Source organism: Aethalodelphis obliquidens, unplaced genomic scaffold (genome assembly GCF_003676395.1).
Source record: "Aethalodelphis obliquidens isolate GAN/ISIS:26980383/991018 unplaced genomic scaffold, ASM367639v1 scaffold4, whole genome shotgun sequence".
Classification (NCBI taxonomy): Eukaryota; Metazoa; Chordata; class Mammalia; order Artiodactyla; family Delphinidae; genus Aethalodelphis; species Aethalodelphis obliquidens.
In genome coordinates this window covers 66,505,935-66,522,523 of record NW_020837948.1, presented here as the reverse complement: position 1 = coordinate 66,522,523, position 16,589 = coordinate 66,505,935, and the positions used below count along the sequence as shown (strand labels likewise).

The 16,589-nt window shown below is 36.1% G+C and overlaps 1 protein-coding gene across 1 annotated transcript in view; it reads left to right on the top strand.

The window, feature by feature from the left end:
- RNF180 (ring finger protein 180) overlaps positions 1-5,217 on the top strand; it is a 278,165-nt gene extending 272,948 nt beyond the window's left edge. The window contains exon 8 of the mRNA XM_027101030.1: positions 4,154-5,217. Within this exon, the coding sequence (XP_026956831.1) occupies positions 4,154-4,353 (200 nt within the window). The 3' untranslated portion in view covers positions 4,354-5,217. The remainder of the gene's footprint in view (positions 1-4,153) is intronic.
- The last annotated feature ends 11,372 nt before the right edge of the window (positions 5,218-16,589 follow it).

Genomic DNA, 16,589 nt, shown 5'->3' with positions numbered 1-16,589 from the left:
ACTACAAAGCAAAGGTTAATAATCACGTTATTCATCTTAAAAAATATATAATTTTGAAGGTCTCTAAAAACAAAATTCAGTGTTGGTCAGCCAACAAAAACAGGTTGCCACTGAGTATACCAAACTGTAAATAATTAGCATATAAGTATCACAAAATAAAAAGAACAGCATTTCACAATGAGATGTAATATTTCTCAGAAATGTCATATTCATTTAGTCATAAATGGACTATTGCTTACTTTCAGTATTTACTTTTTATATAATCTCCTTAAGTAGGTCCATGCTTGGAAACATAAGAATAGCTCAATTTCTTCAAAGGAGTATCATTTTGTCTGTCCAGTTTATTCAGTGTTAAAACATAAGACATTTTTCCTATAGAATTTTGCACAAATGACTTAGTGAAATTCTCAAGGTATAAGATAGAAGGTTAAGTTGGTGATCAGAATTAACAAACATTAATTGTGAGGGTTGTAAAAATAAAACGTGAAGTTTTAATTTAGAAAATGCTCTCATGGGAAAATAATTTACATTTGAACCTCACAATTTTTTTTCATTTGCTATTTTTTAATTTTATATTGGAGTAGAGTTGATTAAAATGTTGTGTTACTTTCAGGTGTACAGTAAAGTGATTCAGTTATACATATACATGAATGTATTCTTTTTCTAATTCTTTTCCCATTTAGGTTATTACAGATATTGAGCAGAGTTGCCTGTGCTATACAGCAGGTCCTTGTTGGTTATCTGTTTTAAATATAGCAGTGTGTACATGTCAATCCCAAACTCCCAATCTATCCCTCCCCCCACCTTCCCCCATGGTAACCATAAGTTCCTTCTCTAAGTCTGTGACTTTGTTTCTGTTTTGTAAATAAGTTCATTTGTATCATTTTTTTTTAGATTCAGCATGTAAACAATATCATATGATATTTGTCTTTCTATGTCTGACTTACTTCTCTTAGTATGATAATCTCCAAGTCAGCCCATGTTGCTACAAATGGCAATATTTCATTTTCTTTAATGGCTGAGTAATATTCCATTGTATATATGTACTACATGTTCTTTATCCAGTCACCTGTAAATGGACATTTAGGTTTATTCCATGCCTTGGCTATGGTAATTAGTGCTCCAATGAACATTGGGCTGAATGTATCCTTTTGAACCATGTTTTTCTCCAGATACATGCCCAGGAGTGGGATTGCAAGATATATGGTAGCTCTATTTTTACTTTCTTAAGGAACCTCCATACTGTTCTCCACAGTGTCTCTACCAATTCATTCCCACCAACAGTGCATAGGGTTCCCTTTTCTCCACACCCTCTCCAACATTTATTGCTTGTAGACTTTTTGATGATGGCCATTCTGACTTTTATGAGGTGATATCTCACTGTAGTTTTGACCTGAATTTCTCTACTAAGCGATGTTGAACATCTTGTACCTCTTGATCATGTGCCTCTTGGCCATCTGTATGTCTTCTTTGGAGAAATGTCTATTTAGGTCTTCTGCCCATTTTTTGATTAGGTTGTTCTTAAAATTTGTATGGAAACACAAAAGACCTCGAATAGCCAAAGCAATCTTGAGAAAGAAGAACAGAGCTGGAGGAATCAGGCTCTCTGACTTCAGACTACACTACAAAGTTACAGTCAGCAAAAGAGTATGGTAGGGGCTTCCCTGGTGGTGCAGTGGTTAAGAATCCACCTGCCAATGCAGGGGACATGGGTTCGAGCCCTGGCCTGGGAAGATCCTACATGCCACGGAGCAACTAAGCCCATGCGCCACAACTAATGAGCCTGCGCTCTAGAGCTCGCATGCCACAACTACTGAGCCCACGTGTCACAACTACTGAAGCCCACGTGCCTAGAGCCCAAGCTCCGCAACAAGAGAAGGCACTACAATGAGAAGCCCGCACACTGCAACGAAGAGTAGCCCCCACTCGCTGCAACCAGAGAAAGCCTGTGCACAGCAACGAAGACCCGATGCAGCCAAAAATAATAAAAATAAAAAATAAATAAATTTTAAAAACAAAAAACCAGTATGGTACTGGCACAAAAATAGAAATATAGATCAATGGAACAGGATAGAAATCCCAAAAATAAACCCACACACCTGTGGTCAATTAACCTACGACAAAGGAGGCAAGACAATACAATGGAGAAAAGACAGTCTCTTCAATAAATGGTGCTGGGAAAACTGGACAGCTACATGTAAAAAAAAAAATGAAATTAGAACATTCTTTAACACCATACACAAAATTAATCCATTTTGATTTTAAGACCTAAATGTAAGACCAGATACTATGAAACTCTTAGAGGAAAACATAGGCAGAACACTCTGACATAAATCGCAGCAATGTCTTTTTCTATCCATCTCCTAGAGTAATGGAAATCAACAAAAATAAACAAATGGGACCTAATTAAACTCAAAAGCTTTTGCCCATCAAAGGAAACCATAAACAAAATGAAAAGACAACCCACAGAATGAGAGAAAATATTTGCAAATCATGCAACTGACAAGGGATTGATCTCCAAAACTTACCAACAGCTCATGTGGCTCAATATCAAAAAATGAGCCTCACAAATTTTTGAATTAAGTCATCAGATGATATAGATGAGAAATCTGAGACCCAAGGAGATAAATTACCTTGCCCCAAGTAAATGACAGATCAAAAATAGTCTCCTAAAATATTTGCAAATGATATGACCAATAAGGAGTTCATATCCAAAATACATAAAGAACTTATACAACTCAATATCAAAAAAAAAAAACGAATTAAGGGCTTCCCTGGTGGCGCAGTGGTTGAGAGTCCACCTGCCAATGCAGGGGACGCGGGTTTGTGCCCCGGTCCGGGAAGATCCCACATGCCGTGGAGCGGCTGGGCCTGTGAGCCATGGCCACTGAGCCTGCACATCCGGAGCCTGTGCTACGCAACAGGAGAGGCCACAACGGTGAGAGGCCCGTGTACCACAAAAAATAATAATAATAATAATAATAATTAAAAAATGAGCAAATGACCTGAACAGTCATTTTTCCAAAGAATACCTATAGATGACCAACAGGAACAGGAAAAGATGCCCAACATCACTAATCATCAGAGAAATGCAAATGAGTATCACCTTACACCTGTAGAATGGCTACCATCAAAAACACCACAAATAACAAATTTGGAGAAAAGGGTACCCTAGTACATTGTTGGTAGCAACGTAAATTGGTGCAGCCACAATGGAAAACAGTATGAAGGTTCCTCAAAAAACTAAAAATAGAACTACCATATGGTCCAGCAATTCTATTCCTGAGTATATATCCAAAGAAAACAAAAACAGTAATTCAAAAAGATATATGCACCCCAATGTTCATAGCAACATTGTTTACAATAGCCAGGATATGGAATCAGTGTAAGCGTCCATCAACAGATGAATGGATAAAGATGTGATACATATACACACACACACACACACAGAATGCAATATTACTCAGCCATAAATAAAAGCATGAAATTTTGCCACTTGCAACGACATGGATGGACCTGGAGGATATTATGCTTAGTGAAATGAGTGAGACAGAGAAATACAAATACTGTATATTATCATTTATATGTGGAATCTAAAAAATAAAGTGAATGAATATATCATAACAGAAACAAAATCACAGATATAGAGAACAAACTAGAGGTTCCCAGTGGGGAGAGGCAAGGGAGGAGGGGTAAGAAGAGGTAGGGGATTAAGAGGTACAAACTACTATGTATTAAAATAAACAAGCTACAAGGATATATTGTATAGCACAGGAAATATAGCCAATATTTTATAATAACTTTAAATGGAGTATAATCTATAAAAATATTGTTATGTTATATACTTGAAACTAATATTGTAAATCAACTATACTCCAGTTTTTAAAAAAAGGATCGTTTCCTGACTCCATATTCCATGCTCTTTGCTAATTTTACTGTCCCCCCTTAAAACCCTTAACTGGAAAAAAAAAAAAAGACTTCTGATAGTTGCTTATCATTAAAATAAAAAAAAAACTGTCAGGAATACAATATATCACTCAATGAAATCAAGATATGCTCTGGTCGTGATACTTCTGTTCATAATGCAGCTTCCTTTCTGAGAACTTAAACTGAATTTAATGAGCTTTAAATAATATGTTCATGTATCTTCTAGGTTTCCACAGACGTGCAGCTCCAGTTACAAGAAGGCAGTTTCCACATGGTGCACATAGGATGGATTATTTGCACTTTGAGGATGATAGCCGTGGATGGTGGTTTGACATGGATATGGTGATCATCTATATTTATTCAGTGAACTGGGTCATTGGATTCATTGTTTTCTGCTTTCTTTGCTATTTTTTCTTTCCATTTTAGGAATTTTCATACCTTACTATGGTTGAACAATTACAAATGATGTAGATAACAATTACTTAAACATTTTTTTAAATGTGCTTTGAAGTTTTTATAATGTTTCATTATATAAATTGTTGGTGTTTATAGAAAATCTGAGAATGGACTTATTTATGAATGTTTTTCATGTAACAAACTCAACTTTATTCAAGAGCTAATCTGTCTAGCACTTAGCAACAACACACTGTTAATTTCATAGTTCTTCTTGGTTTGGGATTTGTGGCTCTAATTTTACAATGTCACTTTTACATTTATCTTGATTTTAAAGACTGAGGTTTTCCCTCCACTTAAAAATAGTAAAAAATGTAAAATTAAATGATAATCTGAGTAGATATTATCATTAATGATAATATATTTAGTCAATCATCACTTATCCTCAGGCAAGTTATATACATTAAAGATAAACCATATCCTCTGGGAACTAATCTAGCAGGGTATATTCAGTTTTGGTTTCCAATTATCTCTATGTATGTCCTTATGTCCCTTTCTGTTACCAAGACAGCTGACTATCCTTTTTTTTAGAGGCCTAATAATAGCGTTAGTGCAACATTTTAAACTATTACAAGAGCAGAATATTAAACACAAAAAAGCAAAAAAAAAAAAAAACAAAGCTGAGATTAATTCCCACCAGTAGATACTTAGAAAAATATATTAACACTTTTCCAATTGCAGGATTATTCACCTGAGGAAATTAAAAATTTACTGACAGACACTCAGTAGCCTAAAAGAACAATGCATGTCCAAAATGTAGTTAATTTAGTGATTCTTTTAACTTGGACATTGTCAAATATATTGTAAATGTGCAATAAAGAGTGGCTTTTAAATTTTTTCATTGTCATTAACTAATTTAATGTCTGGAAAAAAGAATTGTTAGAAATAGGCTTTTGGGTTTATAGAAAGAAAACCTGATATTTATTTTTATTATTACAGTAATCCCTGGAATAAGTTTTCCCTTATTGATTTTTTTTTTTTAAAAAGATCTGAATGATCCCAGTATAAGAAAGAATTTGGGTAGGTATTCCAATGTTAAAAGTGAGAAACCTAAAGCACAGAGAAGTAAGCTTATTTATTTCAGTCACTTAGGTGGTCTTTGTGTAACCTAGAACAAAAAGTTCTTCTGGTTTTTTTTTTTTTTAACATCTTTTTGGAGTATAGTTGCTTTACAATGTTGTGTTAGTTGTGCTGTATAACAAAAGTGAATCAGCTATATGTATACATATATCTCCATATCTCCTCCCTCTTTCATCTCCCTCCCACCCGCCCTATCCCACCCCTCTAGGTGGTCACAAAGCACGGAGCTGCTCTCCCTGTGCTATGGGGCTGCTTCCCATTAGCTATCTGTTTTACATTTGGTAGTGTATATATGTCCGTGCCACTCTCTCACTTCATCCCAGCTTACCCTTCCCCCTCCCCGTGTCCTCAAGTCCATTCTCTATGTCTGCGTCTTTATTATGAACTACTAATTCAACATTCCTGTGCTGTGATGTCATATATCTGATAATGCAATAAGCATATTTTAACATAAGGTAGGTAAACCTCTCATGGCACTAAAAATACTACCACCATCCAAACAAATTGAGATTGATCAGGCTTGAACAGTTCAGTCTATGAAAGGTCCAAATTTGTCATAATTACTGACTATATTTGAATAAAAACATTTAATTGACAGTATGTGATGTTCTAATAAATATGGAAGAATGATACAGCTTTTTATTCTAACATTGCCCTTATTGTGTTTAAAATTATATCTGTGAAAGAAAATAGTGTACATTAGACATCATCAAATCCAGAAAGCAGAAAACTAAATACATTTTAGAAACACAGAGATCAATTTTTGCTCATTATAATAAGAAATATATATATTATGCTTGCAGTCTAATGACATAACTGTTATCTTGGTGAAGCAGCATTGTCGGCAAAGCTCAGTATTACCTTACAGAAATAAAAATGGATATTTATAATCACTAATTTATTACTCAAAGTAAAGATGATATGGTATAAGGGAAAATATTGCCTTCTTAAAATACATGTCAGGAAAAATGAACAAAACATATGGGGGAGCCATATTTTAAGAACTGTAAAATAAATTGCAGCTATTTCCCAAGCAACTCCTGGCTTATAAGCTCTAGCAAATATGCCTTCATTCATTCCTAAATTACCTAAAAATTGATTATAATTATACATGGAGTAAATAGTGTTATTAATACGATTTCTCAGAGAAACAAAGAGGATTCCCAAAATATATTTATTAGGTCAGTAATACATATCAGTTTATAGATCTGTATCTACAAACTAAATACAAATAAATATAATACCCTTAAATAAATAGAATACCCTTTAAAAAAGAAATTGTAGTCTGGGCACTCTCACCTTCTGAGATGGCCCACCCTCTGTCTGTAGAGTATGTTTCTCCCAAGGCCTCTCGCCTTCTGAGATGGCCCACACTCTGTCTGTGGAGTGTGTTTCTCTCTAAATAAATCCATTTCTTACCTAAAAAAAGAAAAGAAAGAAAAGGAAGGAAAGGAAGGGAAGGGAAAAGGAAAGGAAAAGAAAAAGAAATCGTAGTCTGGAGGAGCATTCTCAAGTCACACAGCTACTAAGTGATACAGCCAGGAGTCAAACCCGGATAGGCCTAGTTCTTGAAGCTATATCCTTTCCACGACACCTTCTTAAGAAGTCCAATTCCTAATTTAGGGACTTCTCTTACAAAAATTCAGAGGTATCCCTTCTCAGTGAAATTTCTAGGAATCCATTGGTCTATACCATGTCAAGATATCCCTTCCAAGGTAGATAAGGTGTTGTATCTGACCCTCCTACCACTAAAAGAGAAGAATGATGTTTACAGTTCCTCTTTGAATTTTGGAGGTAACATATGCCTTGTTTGGGTGTGCTACTCTGACCCATTTACCAAATGACTCAAAAAGATGCCTTTATTGAGTGGGACCAGAACAAGAGAAGGCCCTTCAACAGGTCCACTCTGCCATGCAAATTGCCGGGTCACTTGGGCCATATGATCCTACACATCCAATGGTCCTTGAATTGTCAGAGGTAGATGGGATTGTTGTTTGAAGCCTTTAGCAAGCCTTAATAGGTAAATCACAGCACGGACCCTCAAAATGGATTAAAGACCTAAATGTAAGGCCAGACACTATAAAACTCTTAGAGGAAAACATAGGCAGAACACTCTATGGCATAAATCACAGCAAGATCCTTTTTGACCCATCTCCTAGAGACCCTTACGATTTTAGAGCAAAGCCACACCATCCTCTTTGGATAACTATTCTTTTGAGAAACAGCTTGCCCGCTGTGAGGCCTAGTAGAGACTGAACATTTGGCCAGGACCCACTAAGTTACCATGATACCTGATTTACCCATCATGAACTTGGTGCTGTCTGATCCACCAAGCCATAATGTTGGGTGTGTGCAGCAGCAGTCTGTTATCAAATGGAAGTGGTGTTTATGAGATTAGGCTTGAGGAGGCCCTGAAGGCACAAGTAAGTTGCTTGAGGAAGTAGCCCAAATGTCCACGGACTCTATTTTGCTACATCACCTTCACTCTCTCAGCCCATACCTATGTCTTCACACCTAAGACCAGTTGACCAAGGAACAGAACTGTTAGGCCTGATTTACAAAGAGCTCTGTGTGATTTTCAGCTACCACTCAAAAGTGGACTTCTGATACTCTATAGCTTTCCTTTGGACATCCCTGAAGGATGATGGTGAAGGGAAATCCTCCCCATGGGCAGAATTTCAAGCAGTGTACTAGGTCATTCATTTTTCCTGTGAGATACATGTCTATAGTGATTAACGGACTGTGATATGAGTATGTTTGTATAAGTATTAACCAAATATTTTTTCTTCCAGTTTTATCCTATCATCTAAAGCATCTTAAAAATAGCTACCTTTATATCAATATCACAAGATGTATTGTGATCATTAATCTTAGTACTTAAATTACAAAGGAGAAGAGAAACATCACCCAAGGTCTTTGTATCCTCAGTTGTATGTAGGATAACTGTGTCATGTTAGGCAGTATGGTTTAAGGAGATGTTTTAAGATATATATGAGTTCCAACTTGACAAGGGACTGTGATGGCTTTGTGGGATGTCAACTTGGCTGGGCTAAAGTACATTACTCAGAATTACTTTTCTGGTAAATGTCCCTTTGGGGGAAGACATAGAAGGATTAACAGTATATGTTTTTGGCAGTGTAACAGTGTCTGAGGGTCTGAGTCTGTTAACTGGCTCAAATCTAGAATTTATAGAAGAAATTGACTCTGTGTTTTCTTAATTCAATTCAGACATCTGTTCAGTAAGCTAGAAATACTCTGCTTATACAGATCAAGTAAGAATTTAAAAGGCTGGCCATCTTTTCCTATTCTAGGGACCTCTTGATAACCAGCCAACCCCCAAGTCTCTGCAAGTCAAACTAGTCTGATTACCACTTTGACTCCACTGTTTATAATGGTAACCATCACACCTTGTTTTTAGCAATTAAGTGCCACCATTTAGCCTCTGACATCTCAGGATCCCATTATCTCCACTGCATTTAGCAATCCTAGTTCAGTGGCAGAGTTTCCTCTGTAATTTTTGACCTAAAGAGAAGAGAACTTTTCAAGGATGCTGTGGCTCCCCCCAAAATTTATTTTTCACAGCTGTTGTGAAAGTTGTGTCTTTCCAGGGTTGGAGAGCAGGTCTTACAGGATAGATATACTCTAACATTGCAATCTCCTTAAGCCTTCGGATACCTTCATCTACAATATAACATGGCATTTCAACTTCATTTAATGTAGGCCACCTTTTGGGTCCAGCCAATTGACCAACCAACCAACTTGTTATAGCCCTTCCTAACTGCTTCAGCTGAAACAGTGAATCCAGAACCTCTGGTTAGTGAGCCTGTATCAATAAATACAGCATGATTCAACTTTATGATCCTCCCACCTTGATCACACAGCCTTAATATCCATTCTTACACACACCCTCTAGATTTCTGTCTGTATGAAATGAAAAATCATTCAGTTGTTTTTGGTGTGTATCACACCTCTTCATGAATCACAACTAGTACCTCATCTTTTGAGAACTTCTGCAACTTGTCTAGTTATAGATCTAGAAACAAAAAGGAATGTTGGAAATTAGGTCCTGAGGAGGGTCAGGAGCGCCTTGCAGGCAAGTAACTCAGTAGAGACCCATTCCAGCTTCTTCAGGTAAAGAGGGGCCATCTTCCTATATTAGGCAAAGTACTCTTGAGAAACAGAACCAATAGGATATCTATTTAAAGCTTTATTATAAGGAATTGGCTCATCTGATATTGGAGGCTGGAAAATCCTAAGTCTGCAGAGCCATTGTTCCTCCCAGCTCAAGTCCAAATTCCAGAAGCTGCTGTAGAACGAGAAACAGCCAATATCCCAGTATGAGTCTGAAGGCCAGAAGGATGCTATAGAACCACAAAGAGGTAATATCCCAGTGTGGAGGCTGTCAGACAGGAGAATACTCGGGGAATGGTCAGTCTTTTATTTTATTCAGGCCGTCACCTGACTGGATGAGGCCCACCTACATTACGGAGGGCAGTCTGCTTTACTCAATCTACCATTTAAAATGTTAACCTCATCCAAAAAAACACCCTCACAGAAACATTTAATGTTTGATCAACTATCTGGAAAGCCTATGGCCCAGTCAAGTTGACACACAAAATGAATTATCACACTTCCTCAGGCAGAAGTGGAAGGGATGCTTCTACTGGCAAAGATGGTTCAGTTTTATTTAGGAGGTTCAGATTCCCCATCTTTATCATAATCTCCCCATATATTCCCCTCCTATTTGTAGGAACCCATTCCTTCCCAATTAGGGACCAAACTTTAACAGAGGTCGTTGGGAATTCAATTTGAATTGTAGTTTAGCCACTTGCAGGAGGAGACTCTTGCTTTGGTTTTCAGAAACCCTACAGCTACAGCTGTACAGCTACAGAATATGGTTTCTTTGAGGGCAGATATAGAAGCTTTCAGGTCATTGATGCAGAACTTGAGCAAGGAATTTAAATCCCTGGGTTCATCTTTTTCATTGGCCACTTTCTCCTGGGCAATTAGGAGTAACCAACCAACTCCACTATACCCCTTATTTTGACAGAAATGTTCTAGAGGAGCTCATACTTAGGCACCCTGAGCCTCACCTTCTATAGGTACTCAATTGCAGGTATCCAAAGGTGATAATTTGTGCAACCCTTTTGCCATGTCATGCCATGAACTAGCAGTGTCCTTTCACCACTGGAAACAGGTTCCTTAGTGCCTTTAAAACTTATCAGATTAGGGGCTTCCCTGGTGGCACAGTGGTTGAGAGTCTGCCTGCCGATGCAGGGGACACGGGTTCGTGCCCTGGTCCGGGAGGATCCCGCATGCCGCGGAGCGGCTGGGCCTGTGGGCCATGGCCACTGAGCCTGCGCGTCTGAAGCCTGTGCTCCGCAACGGCAGAGGCCACAACAGTGAGAGGCCCACGTACCAAAAAAAAAAAAAAAAAAAGGAACCGAAATGGATTACACAGTTTGGGGAGCTGTTTAAGCAAATCCAGAGTCTATAGGGCAGACAGTTAGAAATGGAAGAACACAAAAAGGCTGGGATCCAAAAGACAGTGGCCAAAGCTACTGTCCACAAGTAGACTTTCATTCTCCAGGGAATGTCTCAACCCTCTTTTAAGACCTTTCAACTGATTGTCAGGCCCACCCAGGATAATTTCCCCAATGACTGATTAGGGACTTTAACTATGTCTGAAAAAAATCTCTTCACGGGAGAAGCTACATTAGTGTTTTATTAAATAATTAAGAGAAGGTGTGTATATGGTACAAACTAGCTCATGCTTTCCTTCCCTCCTCCAACTCTTGTGAAAGGATAACTCTTGTAACCTACTTATCCAGAAACATCTTGGAAAGGGAATTCTGGGGAATGTAGTTTAGCCTAGCCAAGTTGACATACCACAAAGCCATCACACATGGTATGCTCAATTAACTGCCCTCTCTATATTTTATCTCTGGATTATTTATACAAAATGATCAATCTTAAAATAAGGATAAACTCAAAAGTTTATAGCATAACTTTTAATAATTCATCTCCAGTACCATAAAAGTTTTAAAATATTCTACGTAGGTGGTCTGGTTATCTACTGCTGAATAACAACCTACCCTAAATTTAATGGTTTAAGAAAACAATCATTTTATTATATCTCACATTTTGTGCATCAGGGATTCAGACAGCACTCAGCTGGATGATTCTTCTGTTCCACATGGCATCAACAGAGGTCAACTGGTGATATTCAGCAGGCAGTAGACTGGTCTGGAGGGTCCAAGACAGCTCCACTCATATGGCTGGTGTTCTAGGAGAGATGGTTTAAAACTTAGGCTCAGAAGAAATGGTCAAATGGAGCACCCACATGTGGCCTAACAAGGCAGTCTCAGGGTGGTCAGACATCCATGGTAGCTCAGGACTCCCAGAGCGGGTGTACATCAGCAGCCTCAGCAGTCCTGGAATGATATTTCTGCTGCTTTCTGTTGATCAAGAATGTCACTAAGGCCAGTCCAGATTCAAGGAAAGGGGAATCTGATTCTAATAGAACAATTATGAATCTATCACTCTAGGAAATCTCTGTGGGGGTTAAGAGATATAAAAATAACCCTTGGTAAAAGGATTATAAAACTGAAAAATGAATAAACTGTGTAGTCACTCTTGATTACCTCTGTCAGAAAAGTATCAAGGAGCTTAATACTTAATAAATAATATTATCCTCAACATGATATGTATCAGTGCTTCTCACACTTTAATGTCCATGTGAACCACCTAGACATCTTGTTAAAATGCAGGTCTGGGATAGGGCCTGGAATTCTGCATTTCTAACAAGGCTTCATGTGATACCAATGCTTCTAGTCTGATGAAACAGAGTCATCTATATCATGGGTCAACAGGCTTTTTCTGCAAAGGGCTGTATAGTAAATATTTGAAGCTTTGTGGGCCTCATAGGGTATTTGTCACATATTTTTAAAAATCCAACCACAGATATATGTCACTGGTATTCAAATTTGGCTGCATAATGGAATCACTTGGGGAATTCTTAAAAATACTGATACCTAGGTCCTACCCCAAATACTCTAATTTAGTTGGCATAAGAATAGGGATCCTTAAAAGTTCTCTAGGTTAAATCTATTATGTGGTAAAGTTTGAAAACTTAATCATCTATATCACTTCCTATTTCTACCTACTTGTACCTTTTGGGTCATTAAATCTTTTTCAATACATCTGAATGAATTAATTAATACAGATCTCTCTTCACTTCAACACAAAACTGACAATCTAATTAAAAAATAGTAACCAAAAATAGACGCTTTCATCAGCACACCCCTGCTCCCAATAGGAAGCCTATCCCCAATGGACATATGTTAGGAAAATAAAATGAAGTTGGATGCTGAATTGAGGGCTAATAGAAAGTGATGCATAAGTAGGTTGCTGGGGGAAAAAAAAAGTGAAACACAGAAAACTTCAAGTAAGTAGAGTGATAAACTGCAAGGCTATAAAAAGTAGAAATTACTATCAACCTCATCAAGATAATTAAGAGAAAACTATAAGAGACCTCACCTAGAGTAGCGTTCTGCTTTAAAGACTAAAGATTTGTAAACATGTCAATATATAAATGGCGTGAGCTGCTTACTTAAAATGTTCTCTTAAATATTTCTCTCATAATTTTATACTATATATCTGCATTATACAGGGTTTCCAAAGAAAGTTATAAATTCTTACTCAGTTCTGTCTAAATTAATATGCTTTTAAAATAACAGATACTTTTTAAAGCATTATACCTTGTACCTTTCTAGGCAAATAACTTTAACTGTGAACTTACTATTTTATTAACTCAATTTGGAAAACCATTTTACATGTGCCATCTTTCCCAAGTAAAATTTTGTCTATAACATATAATCTATTTGTTCAGAGTTAATATCAATAAATTATTAAAGAAAATAATAAGTTAGAGTGTACCCAAGTAATATTCCACTTTTCATTACATACTGTCTTTTCTCTTTATCCTTTCTGACGTTTTTATTTCAGCTTTTCTCTGTGAATTAGCTCCCTTTGGTTTTAACCTCCTGGACTGCATTTCCCTCTACTAAAACTTTCATATAAAATAGTACATCTTCACACAGTAAAATGCAACAGTAACACATAGTTAATAAGGTCTCCTCATTCATTCATGCATTCAACAAACAAAAATAGTACATGCTCAATAAATATTCATTTGCTCTACAAATGATGCTCAATTCAAGTTTTGACCATGATCTGAACTTCACTAAATGTCAGTCACATATCCTGAGGATTTCAGAATAAATTTCTTATTACCTAGGTATCTATATACATTCCTTCTAATTTAAAAAATTTCAGAAATCTACTTGGTATCTCATTATTCAAATGAAAGCTACATCTGTTACAAGCAAAATTTTCTACTCCTGTCTGCTTCCTATTATGGACTCAGAGATAATCAGTATACGTGTGTATCAATCCACTTTTCCTATGACTAACAGCTAAAAGTAGAGGGAAATTAAGAGAAAATTACACCACCTAAGTTCTTCTTTCCACTTATATTAACTATGTTATTGTACACAGTTCACTACTTCTAACCTACATATTAATTGGGTGTGTCTTTTTCCTTCTACAAATTAGGGAAAGGCACACATGACCTCCCTAGGAAAGAATGGCTCTTTGCTCTAGTTATGATATGTACATCCTGTGGCTGAGAAAAGGCAGAAGGTGCATTTTATTTTCAAAAATTATAAACTTAAAACTATCAAAGGTGAGGTATGTTTAGGCAGATCATTATTTTGTCAACTAACCAATTATAAATCCATTATAAATTTGGCCCAGTCTGATTTTAAACTATTTCAGAATAAATGTTTATCATAGTTTATTGATAAATTCTGCAATATTCCATCTCATTTCTTTCTAGTAAAAAAAAAACTTAATTGAAATTGTAACAGGTAAGCAAATGTCATATAAAGTCTACATGGTCTATTTCATTAACATGAAAAACTCAGGACTTATAAAAAGATAATATTTAATATCCCATTGCTATACCTTACAATTTCATCATCAAAATTGCTAGAACAATAAACAGTAATGATCAGTGTTATATACATTTATCTATTTTTTCTTATTCTGAATCGAGTCAGAGTCATAGCAGAGAGTGAAAATTAAGTGGTTTTAAAGCAACAATGGAAGGAAAAGGAAACATTATGTAATGTATATACTTAAATCACAAGCAACATGTTCACAAACATACTTGTATTATTTTCTGCATAACACACTGAAAAGTCAGAAGGGTACATGCTTCAGAAGAGTCAAATGAAAAGAACTTTTAGAGCAATATCCCTAGAATTAGAAATCTAGAACAACACAAAACAATCAAAATTATGTTACTATGCTTAATAATGCTAAAATTGTATGTTAATTTGTCAGATTCATTTTGACTCTGAATAAAGCACATTACCTATACAGCGTTACCATCAAAATCAAAATTTTTCACATGCGTTATCTCTAATGGTGAGAAAACTTCTTAAGCCTTGTTTTCTTGCAGTTCTAAGTTGTTGCAAATGTTCTTTCATGTCCTGAGAAATATGGCAAAGTCATACTACTATGCCAGGTACTGCAATTACTGCTGATGGTTTATCTGATTCTTCTTCAAAGGCTATACATACAGTAAGACTGGTTAAAACACAAGATAATCCCAAATTTGGTCCAATCTTTGTTTGAATTATTGCTAAGTGACTTTTTTTTAAATGGATAAAACTTCTAAACCAAAATAAAATGAGGTCTATATGCCAAGGTACAATGCCTTTTAAGTAGGAAAGGATGAGATGTTTTACAGGACACTTATTAAGCCAATTTGACTAATTAGAATGGTTCACATAGAATAGAAATAAGAGAGAAAAGTAAACCTGAAAAGGTAGTTGAAATAAGATTGTGAAGTTGGGGATATATGTATACATATAGCTGATTCACTTTGTTATAAGCAGAAACTAACACAACATTGTAAAGCAATTATACTTCAATAAAGATGTTTTTAAAAAAGTTAAGCAATGTGAAGAAAGACAAGATTAAATAATAATCAGTTTATGACAATAAAAGTAATGTAACCATTAAAAAAAAAGATTGTGAAGTAGAAGAATGTGAACAATATATACTTCTTTAGAACTTACTTCGTGCTTTCTATCTTTGAATTTTTGCTTATACCTTTCTTATAATTATATTTCCCTCAAGCCTACCCTTATGCCTTGGCAAATAGTGCTCAGTCATCTTTTATTATATTTCCCCAAGCATAAGAAATTTATCCAATGTCTAGAATTTATCAAAAAATTATTTAAGGGCTCTCCTGGTGGCGCAGTGGTTGGGAGTCTGCCTGCCAATGCAGGGGACGCAGGTTCGTGCTCCAGTCTGGGAGGATCCCACATGCGGCTGGGCCCGTGAGCCATGGCCACTGAGACTGTGCGTCCGGAGCCTGTTCTCCGCAACGGGAGAGGCCACAACAGCGAGAGGCCCGTGTACCGCAAAAAAAAAAAAAAAAGTGTTTATCACTAAATGTAAAGTTCAGCAGTACACCATGGAATTTTTTTTGTAGTTGTTTAGTCATCTCTGGCTATGTTTGCCAATCATTGAGAGAACAGTGTTAACAAGCATGAATTTCAGATATTCTATATTATAAAATCTGTTAATATGAAATATATTAACAATGAAACTATACCTGCATACAAAAAAATAAAATAAATCTAATTCATGAATTATAAATATACAATGGAAAACTTTATTTAAACCACCAAGGGTCTGAAATCAAAAGAAAATTGTATGTGTGAGTGTTGGCAGGTACATAATCTCACATTTGGAATGTACTCCTTAACAGCAAGAAGATAAACTTTTTTTTCTCTGTAAGTATTGTCCTTGAATGTTTTACAGTATCTTTTATGATTTGATGTCCTGGCTGTGTATCTGGGTCAAATCCAAACTCTATTCCAGTAACTTGAGGAAATCTGAAATTTAAAAAGATATTCTTGGATAATTCTACAAAATATACATTAATAATAGGTAAGGTAAAGTATTAAATTTTAAGTAAGCACATTTTATTATGCTAAACTAAAAAGGTAGAAATGCTTCCCTTCATTGAATCATCAGGCAAACTGTGTGGG